This window comes from Pezoporus occidentalis, unplaced genomic scaffold, assembly GCF_034315485.1.
Source record: "Pezoporus occidentalis ecotype Australia unplaced genomic scaffold, CSIRO_AGI_Poc_V1 ctg153, whole genome shotgun sequence".
Classification (NCBI taxonomy): Eukaryota; Metazoa; Chordata; class Aves; order Psittaciformes; family Psittacidae; genus Pezoporus; species Pezoporus occidentalis.
In genome coordinates, this window is record NW_026913350.1 from 1,929,723 (window position 1) to 1,942,248 (window position 12,526).

Below are 12,526 nucleotides of genomic sequence, written 5' to 3' on the forward strand. Positions count from 1 at the left end.
CTCTCCCATCCAGCCAGCAGAGCATGGATCAGGTTGGAAGCTCAAGCCTGTGTCTGGTCCCTTCCCTGCCTCGGGTGGGTGAAGGTCAGGAGCCTGGAGCAGATGGGGCTGTTCTCCCAACGCTTGGACCACTGGTGGTGAACAGCGTGGTCCCGAAGGGCACACACAGCCCCTCACAGAGGGGGAAGAGGCTGCGCTGTCCTGGGATGCAGCCGTGAAAGCGCTTGCAGAGCCCTCTTGACACCTCAGCCTACGGGTCTGGCACAGGACTACTGCCGCTCAGGCTTGACGTGGTCCCCGATCATCCTCCTGTGGTAGGTGGCCAGGAAGATGTCGTTGTCCTTGGGACAGTCGTGGTGGCAGGAGCACACCTTGATGAACATCATCTTGCGCTGGAAGAAGTCCCCCTCGGGGCAGCGGAACTCCACCTCCACCGTGCTGGTGACGTACGGGGTGCAGCAGCGCCCGTCCGTGCAGCTCCCACAGAACCTGGGCCGGTAGGAACGGGAGCTGGTGCAGCCCGAGAACTCAAAGCGAAGGCTCTGGCGGGGCTTTGGGGTCCGCACGCACTTCCTGCCCTTCTGTGGGGAGAACAGACGGGTTAACAGGGATGGGATGGTCCCATGAACCATGGAATGCTTTGGGTTGGAAGGGACCTTAAAGCTCATCCAGCTCCAACCCCTGCCACGGGCAGGGACACCTTCCACTAGAGCAGCTTGCTCCAAGCCCCATCCAACCATGTTTGAACACTGCCAGGGATGGGACATTCCCAACTTCCTTGGGCAACCTACATGAAGGGTCCACCTAGGCCTGTGCTCCATCACAAAGCCTCACACCCCACAAGCACCCACCTAGGTACCCCCCTGGCATTCCTGTCCCCAAGCCCGGTACCTTGGTTTTGTCCACAGGGAGGTCGCAGGGCCGGACCATGCAGAGCCGGGTCTCCTTCTCCAGGCGGCACTGGGGGTTGTTGTTGGTCACCCGCGCAGAGATGCCCATGCCGCAGCTCTTGGAGCAGGCGCTCCACTCCGTGGTCTGCACCAAGCAGTTCTCCTGCAGGTTATTCACCTCTGGCTTGGGTGCTGGATGCTCCCTGAAAACTGAGCCGCGAGGCAGGGATCAGCGCTCGGGATGCACCCAGCTTGATGTAGCTCTTGAGGAGCAGCAGCAAAGGGCTGGTCCACCCCATGAGCTGCTCTGATGAAGGATGCAGCCAAGTGTGGGGACGTTTCCTACCACATCCCGGCTGCACTATCAGAGGGTGCATGAACCTCCCTGCAGCATCACTGAGGTCTCACCTTGAGAGCTGAGCACTTGCTGCTCACACAGAGAGCAGCCAGCACCAATCCCAAACCAGCCCCAAGTCAGAGCCGTGACCCAAAGGCGCTTTGGGTCTGTCCATCCCCCAGACATCCCCTGCGCCCACCACTCACCCGCCATGGCTGTGTCCAAGCGGTTCTCCTCGCCGCCCTCGGCACAGACCCACTCCTCGCAGCACTTGTTGCTGAGCTTGACCCGCTGTGGGTTGGGGCACTCGGGGGACGGCAGGCGCAGGTCGTCGGAGCAGAGCGGGATGCAGCCGATGGCCCCGTCCATGCAGATGCACTGCAGCTTGCAGCTGGGCTGGAAGCTCTCCCCATTGTGGTAGATCTTGCCCAGCAGGTCACACGTTGCACCCTCGTGCGCTGTGGGAAGGAGGAAAGGAGCTGAGGAGATGCCGGGGCGGGGGGTTAGATGGAGCTGAGGAACAATTCCTGCCCCAGAGGGTGCTCAGGCATTGGAACAGGCTGCCCAGGGCAAGTGTTCACACAGCGTGGAGATGAGGCCTCAGTGCCATGGGTTAGTGGTGGCAGTGGCAGTGCTGGGAATGGTTGGACTGGGAGAGGTTAAAGCTCTTTTCCAACCTGGTTGATTCTATGATTCTGTGTCTAAAGGTACCTACAGAAGGGAAGTAACACTCTGGTTTATGACCTTTTGGGCTCCTCTGTGTTGTGCGAGTCTCTTCCTCCTTCCAGCCACAGCTCCTTTGACTTCCCTCTGTTCTGATCTCCAGCTCCCCCACCCCCAGCCCTCCTGCGAGCCATTCACTCCTTCCCAGTACAACTTCAATGAGCAAAACAAGGAACCACCACAACCTCTGACACCAGGGGCCATCTGCAGCCCATGGGCACCAGCAGCGCTCACAAGTTCTGGCATCCAGAGCAGCCTAAACTCTTCCAGCGGCAGTTTTCCAGCCAAAACCTCGTAGTTGATTGAGAGTTTTGCAGGCCCGGACCAAAGTCAGGGATGTTTCCCAAGAGAAACAAGGGAAGTGTTTCAACTGGCTATCAAAGATTTCCTTTAGGCTCTTACAAGAGCTCAACCAAAATCCCTGTTGGACTGTATCCACAGGGGAACTGTTTGCTTAGGCAATTATTATAGATACAATAAAGATTGAGATGAACCTTCTGATATCACGGAAGGGGGACGTTTTGAGGCATTTCAATAACTCCTGACAAGTTTTGTGAGGACATCCTTTGTATTTCTGCTGGTTTTTGGTCTTTTCAGCCTGAAATGTTGCAATCTCAGTGGTTGACGGGGCAGAAATCCTGCTTTTGGCCACTTCTCCTCAGCTGCTGATGCCTGCAATCCTGACCCTTACAAAACAAACCTCTATTGGGAAGTTCCCAACACGAAGGATTCTTGGCTGCTTGCAGGGGCTTACCAGGAAACCTGATCTATTTTCCCCTTAGTCCTGCTCACCCGTGGAATACTGTCTCAGGCAGAAAGCGTTTGGAGCAAACAAGGAGCAAGAGCCTCTTCCCATCCCACCTACTCCTTGAGGGGACACAAACCCACCCAGGCTGCTGCTGTGGTTCTAACCAGAGCTGGACCTCAACTTGCAACTCTTTTCAATGCCTTTGGGATAAAAATACTCCCGAGCTCCTACTTCGAAGTCCCAAAGCCTCACTTTTTCCATGGAAATGGAAGCCATCTGCTTTCCCTCTCCGCAACCATTCATGCTTATTTTTAAACCCTCTCTCAGTGTTTTCTAGCCCTGTTCCTCCCCAGTGAAGCGGTCGTGCTGTTCTCCCAGCCCAGAACAGCCTGCTCAGGGCTCTGGTCTGTTTGCAAACCTCAACCCTTCCGTCATGCCCTTCCTTACCCTCCAATGACCTCACTTTCCCCTCGACCTGATCCAATTAAAGCCCCAGGATGGATTGCTCCTTATTTACCAGCCCCGCTGGGCACCTCCCCTCCCGCCAAGGAGACTTTTGCCCTTTTCCACAGGGATTATGGCAGAGTTCCCATGGCTGAGCTCTGCCAGCTCCCTGCACCCACTTGGGCCGCCCGAGCACCCTCAGGCTCTCCTGCTCCAGACTTCCGACAGGATCGTGTTTACCTTCCTGGTACCCCAAGGTCTCTGCAGGGAGGGAAGAACTCATTTGTGGCACGTGAAATGCTGCGCTCTGAGATGACATTAAACAAAAACACAGCGGCTTTCACCCCGATGGCTCCCATCCTGTCTCTTCTGGTGTGAGCTTTGTGGTCACCCCCAACCTAGAAGCTCGTCCCGTGGCACCTGAACACCGCTCTGCTCCTTTCTGCTCCCATCACATCTGCTTTCTCTGCCTGTGAGTACCCTCTTCTCTGTTCAGAGGCATTGAGCCGTCCCTGTATTTGATTCAGCATTCATAGAATCCCAGCCTGGTTTGGGTTGAAAGGACCTTAAAGCTCATCCAGTTCCAATCCCCTGCCACGGGCAGGGACACCTTCCACTAGAGCAGCTTGCTCCAAGCCCCTGTGTCCAACCTGGCCTTGAACACTGCCAGGGATGGGGCAGCCACAATTCCACCCTCAGCTTGCCTCATTGCCTCCAAAATCCCCCATCTTCCAAGGGATCAGTGTGGACACCGCAAAAATACCACCCAAGCACATTATGGCCCAAACCCTCCACCCAGTTTAGGGAGACATCCCGGTCTGTGTCCACCTGGGATTCCTGCCATGAAAACTTCCATTTCTCATTTAAAGGCAGGAGGGGCAGTTGTGGTCATCAAGTCTGACTTTCAAAGAGGAGGGATACGGGGGGATCACCCCCAAATCTTTGTGTCAAACCCTGTGTCATGGAGAACACAAATCACTTCTATTAGAAAGGGGCCCAGTCTTAATGTGGAGTCTGAGGTGGAGCCTGCTCCATAGAATCACAGAATAGTTTGGGTTGGAAAGGACCTTAAGATCATCCAGTTCCAACCCCCTGCCATGGGCAGGGACACCTCACACTAAACCATGGCACTCAAGGCTTTGTCCAACCTGGCCTTGAACACTGCCAGGGATGGAGCATTCACAACCTCCCTGGGCAACCCATTCCAGTGCCTCAGCACCCTCACAGGAAAGGATTTCCTCCTTAGATCCAATCTAAACTTCCCCTGTTTCAGTTTTAACCCGTTACCCCTTGTCCTATCACTACAGTCCCTGATGAAGAGCCCCTCCCCAGCATCCCTATAGCCCCCCTTCAGACACTTTAAGCTGCTCTGAGGTCTCCACACAGCCTTCTCTTGTCCAGGCTGAACAGCCCCAGCTTTTTCAGCCTTTCCATGCTCCTGAGTAAGTTGTTCCAGTGATTTAACCACCTTTACTCCACAAACAGACACCTCATTTCCAGTCTGCACCAGGCAGTCAACAGTTTACACCCACTGGATGCTATCCCACCTACATCCATCTCCCTCAGCTCCCATCAGCAGCTCCTAGGTTTACCCATGCTTACACAAGGGAGCTCATGGGGCTTCTAAAGATCACAATAACTGGGGGAGGAAAACAAAACAACCTCCCAGAACCTCTCCTAGGAACGGAGAAAACGCCTTCTCCAAGCTAAATTCATTGCTTAGAGTCAAAACCCAAATGTATGCGACTCCAGAGGTGCCCCATGCAGGGGCCGATCACTTCCTGGCTTTCCAGGCAGAGGAGGCTTGGGTTTGAACAGGGAGTGGGAGACTCAGGAGAGCATCAGGGGTTTTCCTGTACACCGAAATCATTTCTGCATGCTTTAAAACCAGCAACTGAACAAACCAGGCACAAAGCAGCCGGATTTTCCTCTGCTGGCTGAGAAGAGGCAGCAGCAGAGAAAACAGCTCTATGGAGATGAGCTCTTAGGCAGAAGCTCTTCCCTGTGAGGGTGCTGAGGCGCTGGCACAGGGTGCCCAGAGAAGCTGTGGCTGCCCCATCCCTGGCAGTGTTCAAGGCCAGGTTGGACACAGGGGCTTGGAGCAAGCTGCTCCAGTGGAAGGGGTCCCTGCCCGTGGCAGGGGTTGGAGCTGGAGGAGCTTTAAGGTCCCTTCCAACCCAAACCATTCCCTGATTCCATGCTGTGTATTTACCTGGCTCAGTGTCATTTCTACATCCACACTCCTTTTGCCCAGCTGTTGCCACCCACACGGCCCTTGCATTGAAGCACTGAGTGCAAAACACCAACCCCCAGTGCAAGGTGGGGAGATCTGACACGAAACACTTCCCAGCCCAAGTCCAGACTGGTGCCGTTCACCCAGAGGCACTACGGGATGAGCCGATGCCTCCTACCAACTTCAGAGGGACAAAGGAGCATCCCAAACCCCGCTTGTGCCTGTGGCGAGGAGGAAGCAGTCTGTGCGTGCGTGTTGGCATCAGGGAACCTGCGGGCTGCCGGGGCTCCCATCGGGTGCTGCGGGATGCAGCTCCAAGCGCTGCAGGGAATTCCGACGCTGCCAAGGGTTTCCCGAGAGCCCGCTCTCACCTAAGCAGATCCCGCTGCCTCTGTGGATCTTGGCGAAGTCGCAGTAGAGTCCCTTGTGATGGTCGCAGGGCTGCTGCAGGGAGCAGAGCTCGCCCAGCTGCCTGGCGCACACCTTGCAGCAGCCGCAGGCATCCAACACGCGGCTGGTGCCGGCGGGGCAGCGCGCAGGCTGGGAGGGACACAGGCATGGGTACGGGCAGGGCTGCGGCTCGACCTGGAGGGCAAACAAGGCACGGAGAGAATGAGTCTTCCGCAAGGCAGCCGGGCAGGGGAGTGAGGAACAGGATCCTGCTGCGAGCGACCCGGTGAGAGGAGCGGAGGGGAGGACCTCACCCCCCCCTCCTGCCGCAGAGGAGGTGCTGCAGCTCCCAGGGCTGAGCTCAACTCCTCATCCCCAACTCCTTGAGGCTCAAGGGAAAATAAAGCCCAAAGCTGGCTCTGGGAAGCCATGGGCAAAGCAAACAGAACAAGCAGGGGCTTGGATCCCCTGCGTGACTCAGCCCCCTGCTTCCCTGGAAGCAAGGAAATAGGAGCTATTGTCAGGATGCAATTCCCAGCTCTTACATAGAAGAAGACATCAAAGACTGGAGCAGCATCATTAGGCTCATCTGAAGGTGGAGAATTGAGGTGTGTGGTGAAAGGGCTTGCCCAAAGTCCTTTTAGCAGCACCAAAACCCCTGGATGCCATCCTTCCTTGGTTATTCCCAGAGGTGCGTCCCCTCCTCTCCCCATTGCAGAGGATACAGCTGCCCTTGGGACCTTGTGGATCTGCTTCTGCCCACCTGTGAGGTTTCGGAAGTGCTAGGTACCTCCTGATACCCACCCTGGGCTTTACAGCGCTTGAGATGCTAAATAGAGCTCCGGCTCTGGCTGAGGAGGGTGAGCTCCCCCGGGGTGCTTCAAGCACTCCAGTAACTCCCTCTGCAGCATCTTCATCCCGAGCCAGCCTGGATCAGCCACAGCCTCAGCGCTGGATGTGCCAAGATGTAAAAGCACGGCTATGAAGGATACAGAACACACGGTTTCTAAACAAAGACCTCCCCAGAGCATCCGGGCACCAGCCCTGGCCTGGTTTTCTGTGCAGTTTCTGCCCATTGATGCTCTCCAGGTAGCTCGGGGGACACAAGAGCACTGCTCCAGCTAGCAGGGCTCTGATGCTGCACCCAACCTAGGGGCAGATGCACCCCTTGCATGTAGATGATGCCAGCAAACACCTTTGGGATCCTGCCTTACTGTGAGCTGGGTGAAGAGGGGAGCACCCAACAGGGCAGAACCTCACAGCTCCATCAGCAAGAGCCAGGCAGGGAAAGGGGCTTTTCCAGGCAGCTGGAATGAGCCCAAGAGCAGCTGGGGGGGAAATCAGGAATCAAGGTCAAATGACTGCATTGCTACAGCTCTGTTTGCACTCATTGTGTCCCATCCAGCCCCTGCTTGTGAAACAGCTTCCTCGGATATTGTGTTTGTCACTAATAACAGCAGGAAAGCTTTTCCAGCTGTTTTGGCTGTTGCTTCAAGCAGCTGCTCTGCCTTGAGCTCACATGGGGTCAGGAGATGCCAACTGCTTTGTTCTGCAGCAACAACCAGTGCGGTGCAGTGCAGGATGGGGACCAGCCAGAACCTTAACTCACAAATCGGGGTCATTGAATCCCAGCCTGGTTTGGGTTGGGAGGAACCTTAAAGCTCCTCCAGCTCCAACCCCTGCCACGGGCAGGGACCCCTTCCACTGGAGCAGCTTGCTCCAAGCCCCTGTGTCCAACCTGGCCTTGAACACTGCCAGGGATGAATCCTCCCAGAGTCTCACCCTGCTCAGCAGGAACCAGCAGCAACTCCAAGCACAAAGGGCTGTTGGAAGCCGGCCCCTCCTGCCTGTATCCCAGCTGCTCCCAGAGCCGCTTGGTGGGAGCCGGCACATCACTGGGATCAGCTCCCGACCACAGAGGGCAATAAAAGCCACTGAAAACACAGCAGTGTTTTCACTGCGCTTCATGCAGGCAATCACGGCAGCGTCCAAAAGGATGTGTTATTCCACCATGGATGAGAGGGAGGGGGGACGTCCCTCACACAGTACCTATATTAAGATGCAATCCATGCACTTGAAAAAACTAAGGAGGAGCAGCATTTTCCAATGCAGTGTCAGCCACAGGCCATAGAAAGAGTCCCTCTCAAAATAGCCCTGCTACTGAAAACCAAACCAAAACGGCCTCTCTCAGGATAACAGGGAATGCAATGGAGTCAAATCCAGCTGGGTTTTCCTTCTTGGCTTCATTCATCGTTGTCGGTGCTGTTTATTTCCTTTAATAACTCACCACAGGAACTTGACCACCGGCTTTTGCCTCCTGTTCCCTTCCTCCTTATATCACAGGTGCTTGAAAAGCATCTGGACCCAGATCTCCACCATACTGGAGACCTGCTGGGTGATTACACCCAACCTGCCAGCAGATGCGTGGCTTAAAAGGCCCAATTCCCCCGTATCCTCACAGCATTCCCAGACGTGCCTCTTCCTCACCCGGTCCAGTGGCCCCAGGGTGTGCTGCAGCTCCTGGGTTTATTGCTGAGCAAAGTCAGCTCCTCCTATTTATAACCCCTGCTCCAGGCCCAAGAGAGGAGAGAACGAGCAGAGCTGTGCCCTGGCTCCCAGGGAGCATGGGAATGCTGCCTGCAGAGGGGAGCTCCTGCACCTGGGGACAGTCAGCACTGAGCCAGGTTCCAGGAGTTCCCTGTTACTGAAGTGGTTCCCACAGCAGTTTCAAAGAGGATAAATCAGGACATGGAGCCGCTGGAGCGAGGCCAGAGGGATGCTGCGAGGGCTGGAGCACTTCACTATCGCCTCGACCCTGTTGCTGTTGAGGTTTGCAGAGCAGAACCAGTGTTAGAGATCAAGGTGATGGGATAAGAAGTGCTGACGCCTGGAATATCAGCTCCGCCTGCTCTGCTGGCAGCTCTCCTATCGACTCCCCGCGTGTGGATCTGCCACTCCCAGGAGCGGTGGCCAAGCCCCAGTGGGAGTGAAACCATCTGCCTGGAGGATTCCCTTGCCTGTGCTCCGTGCACGTTCTCCTCCATCAGCTCCCAGGTCCCATCTGCTCGGCAGACAAGACACAACAAGCTTCCTCCCAGCTGCCAGCACCAACCCCAGTTACCTGGGGGGGGGAAGAAGTGAGAGCGTTCTTCCTGCTTCACACTCCCATGAACCAATTCCCTCTGCTCCTCAGGAAGGCAGCAGTGGGGGGGCAGGAGCTCACACCATTCGGTGTCACCTCTGTGCCATCGTCAGCGCTTCTCTTTCCTGACAACATCCACAGGAGCCCAGGGAACCAACTGAGGCCAAACCAAAGAGGATTTGGGCTCGTGGCTGCATTCAAAAGGCTGGGAAAGGAGAGACCTGGAGCAGAGCTGGCTGTGCACAGAGTGCTGCAGGAGCCACAGTATAAGTAACACCGTGAACACATCCCTGGTTCCCCCTCACGCTGCAGGGCTGGCAGCAGATGAAGCAGCCAAGACCCAGCTCTCCCTCCATCCCAGGCTCTCAAGTCACCTTCCTGAGGCTGCTGCACAGCTCCCTGTTAGGGGAGAAAGAACCACTGCTCCCATGGCACAGACGTGCCCAGCCTGAGCTGAAGACACCTCCAGCAGCCCTGGTCCTGCTCTCAGCTCTGAGCAGCACAGGGCCAGGAGGAGCAGCTCAATGCCCTTGCTTGAGCCTCTGAACACCCCTCGCAGAGCCCAAAGGCAGGCAAAAGCTCCATTTTCACTGACTTAGTGTAAGGAGCACAAGGACCACCCCAACTGCAGGGGTTGCCTTGGCTGGTGGCAGCACTGGGTTCCAGGACACCTTTCCTGGCAGGAAAGGAGCTGGCACATGCCAAGTACTGCCAGGAGCAAAGCACCAACCAGGCGGTTAGTGCATGTGTCAGCAAACAACCCCTGCGAGGCACTGTGCCCCTGTGAACCCACTCCCTCACCCATCCCAAAGGCACTCGCTGCAACTGAGAGCCATTCCTGGCTGCAGCCGTGTCCCTGCCCTCTCTGGCACTGTCACAGCACACAAAAGTCCTAAGCAGAATCAGCTGGAGAGGCTGCATCCCCTCGAGATGCCTGGTTTGGGGAGCACACGGGTGGGTTCAGTGGCAGCAGGGGAAGGATGGTGCTGGTAAGGAGCTGGGGCAGGAGGCTTTTATTCCTTGCAGTGGCACAAACTCAGCGACTTCACTCTCTCTGTTCTCCCCCCCCGTGTAAACCAGGGCTGGCTTCCAGCAGCCGCGAGCGGAGCGACACCAACTCCATCCCCATCTGCCAAGAGCTCTGAGATCCAGGGGCCGACTCAGGGCTGCTCTCAGGACCCTGCAGAGGGGCAGGCGGCAGCCGAAAGCATCCCCATGCACCAAAGCGAGGAGGAGCTGCCTCCGCGCAGTACGTACCCAGCCAGGAGCGAGGAGGAGGATGCACAGGGCGCAGGTCAGGGTGCCCCGGCTGCCGGCCATGCCGAGCCGAGCGGCGGATCCAGGCTGCCGGCGGGCTCGCTCCTTCTCCTCCGAGGTCCTCCTCTCCCTTCGGAGCAAGGCGCGCACCAGCTCCTCTTTAAATAGGCTGCTGGAAGGGGCGGGCCCCGCCTTGAGTGACAGCCTGGGGAGCAGGAGGCTTGGGTGCGAGGGAACGGCCCGAATTCCCGGCGGTAGGAGCGGATCCGTGCGGCGCGGGCGCTCTCCACGTGGGTAAAGCCGAGCCCAGTGCAAGCGGGGTTGCCCTTTCCTTTTTCCTCCTAATTCCAACAGTAGGAAGCTCTCCTGACACATCCACCCCCCCTCACCTACACCCGTTCCTTTCTGGCTGCAGGAACTAAGGGCATCGATAAGCAGAGCTTCGTGGTCCTCTGCGGTGCTGCAATAAGCAGGGGCTTTGTGAGGTGCGGTCGGGTCCCATCACTGCCCGTGCATCACGGCACGGTGCTGCCAGCTCCAAGAAATGGAAGTTCCATGACTTAAAAGCTCCAAGGCAATGAAAAGCTGTGGGGTGAAGGTAACAGATAAAGGACAGCGATTCCCTCCAAGGGCTTTATTTTCACCTCGGGATTGATGCTGGATATCGTGCATTTTTATCCTGGATATCATCCATTTTTACCCTGGGGCATGATCCTTTCTGTTTGGTGCTGCAATACAGACCCAGGCTCCTGCAGAGCCTGCACAAAAAGACCTTTAGTTTATGACAGGGCTGGTTTGTGTAGTAAAGAGATGGTTTGTTTATTCAGGAGTGCTGCATGGAAGGATGCCGATCAGGAGAGCAGCAGAGGGCACTCTTAGTCCTCGCTGGCTGCGGTGGGACAGGTTGGGGACTGGACAGGAATCATTGCTGCACATGATGGAGCCTTGGAGCCAGGGCTTGGAGCAAGCTGCTCCGGTGGAAGGTGTCCCTGCCCGTGGCAGGGGTTGGGACTGGATGAGCTTTAAGGTCCCTTCCAACCCAGGCTGGGATTGTAGGATATCTGCACTTCCTTTGATCCAGCGTAAAGCGAGAGGCAGGAGCACAAGCAGGAAGCACCACATTGTGCAGCCCCGGCCCCATATCAGCATAGTGCTGGGAAATAGGGCAGAAGATGGAATAAAACACATGGAGTGAGTAATGGGTCATTTGAATTCAGCCCCCTTCCTGCCTGCCTCCAAGGGCAGCTGCTCATCTGGGCTTTGAGCCCTGCATTTAACTCAGGTCCTTTCAGATCCCTGTGCGACACCAGAGCAGCCGCCGCTGCTGAGAACAGGCAGCTCTTAACAGTTAGCACTTGGAAAGCCCTTGGGATTAGGGGCTGGAGAGCATTAGCAGAGTGCAAACCACCTCAGATGTGCCTCCTGCTCCTCTTCCATAAGACCAGGGATTTGACAATCACTTCCTACCTCTGCGGTTGTCACAACAAAGGGTTATGTCTGCACACTAAAGACTGAATGTCCTGGAAGCGGTGCAAACACCCAGTGCCCCAGAGCAGCATGAAGCTAAGGCAGTGTAGCTGGATATGCATTGCTTCCCCTTTCGGAAGGCTTGGCACCTTCAGCTACGTTGACACTTAAAATTAGCAGCTCCCATTTTGCAGGGTGCTCTCCCACTGCTTGTAAATGAGGCAGGGATAAAGTGCAGCCACACACCTCTGGTCTCAGACAAGAAGAACCTAAACCACAGCTGGATTCAAGCCATATCATGGAACCACGGAGTGGTTGGGTTGAAGGGACCTCAAAGCTCCTCCAGCTCCAACCCCTGCTGCGGGCAGGGACCCCTTCCACTGGAGCAGCTTGGTCCAAGCCCCTGTGTCCAACCTGGCCTTGAACACTGCCAGGGATGGGGCAGCCACAGCTTCTCTGGGCACCCTGGGCCAGGGCCTCAAGGACAAGCATCAAGTGGAGATCCTTGCAGCCGTGGGCACTGGGACAGCCAGAACCACCCTCAGTGCTGTCAGCTGAACTGTTCACCCCACTGGCCATGCCCCTTGCTACGAATCAAGAGGAGAACATGAAGGCTGAGTGACTCAGAATGATCAAAGGGAGGAAACACCCAGGTTAACACCGGTTTGTGGCTGTTCCTTTTGCCTGAGTTGCCTCAAGTGAAGGGATAAAGATGTCAACCCTGCTTAAAATCTCCCCCAAGCAAAGAACAGTGGGTGTTTGAGTCACCTGGTTCTGTTCAAGTGGGCGCGCTCCCCATGCCAACCAGCAGCATTCCTGAATTTACAGGGATGACAAAAAGAAGACATTCGGGTCATTGCCAAAAGTCCTGCAAGGCAAAGAACGAAACGAACAC

The 12,526-nt window shown here is 56.2% G+C and overlaps 1 protein-coding gene across 1 annotated transcript; it reads right to left on the reverse strand.

Moving 5' to 3' along the window:
- LOC134159964 (CCN family member 2-like) lies at positions 1-10,307 on the reverse strand. The gene is made up of 5 exons (XM_062611517.1): positions 10,165-10,307; positions 5,747-5,960; positions 1,434-1,685; positions 892-1,100; positions 1-581 (listed from the first exon to the last, which is right to left on the reverse strand). Exons 1-5 carry the CDS (start codon positions 10,225-10,227, stop codon positions 270-272), a joined length of 1,050 nt encoding a protein of 349 aa, XP_062467501.1. The 5' UTR covers positions 10,228-10,307; the 3' UTR covers positions 1-269.
- Between the last annotated feature and the right edge of the window lie 2,219 nt (positions 10,308-12,526).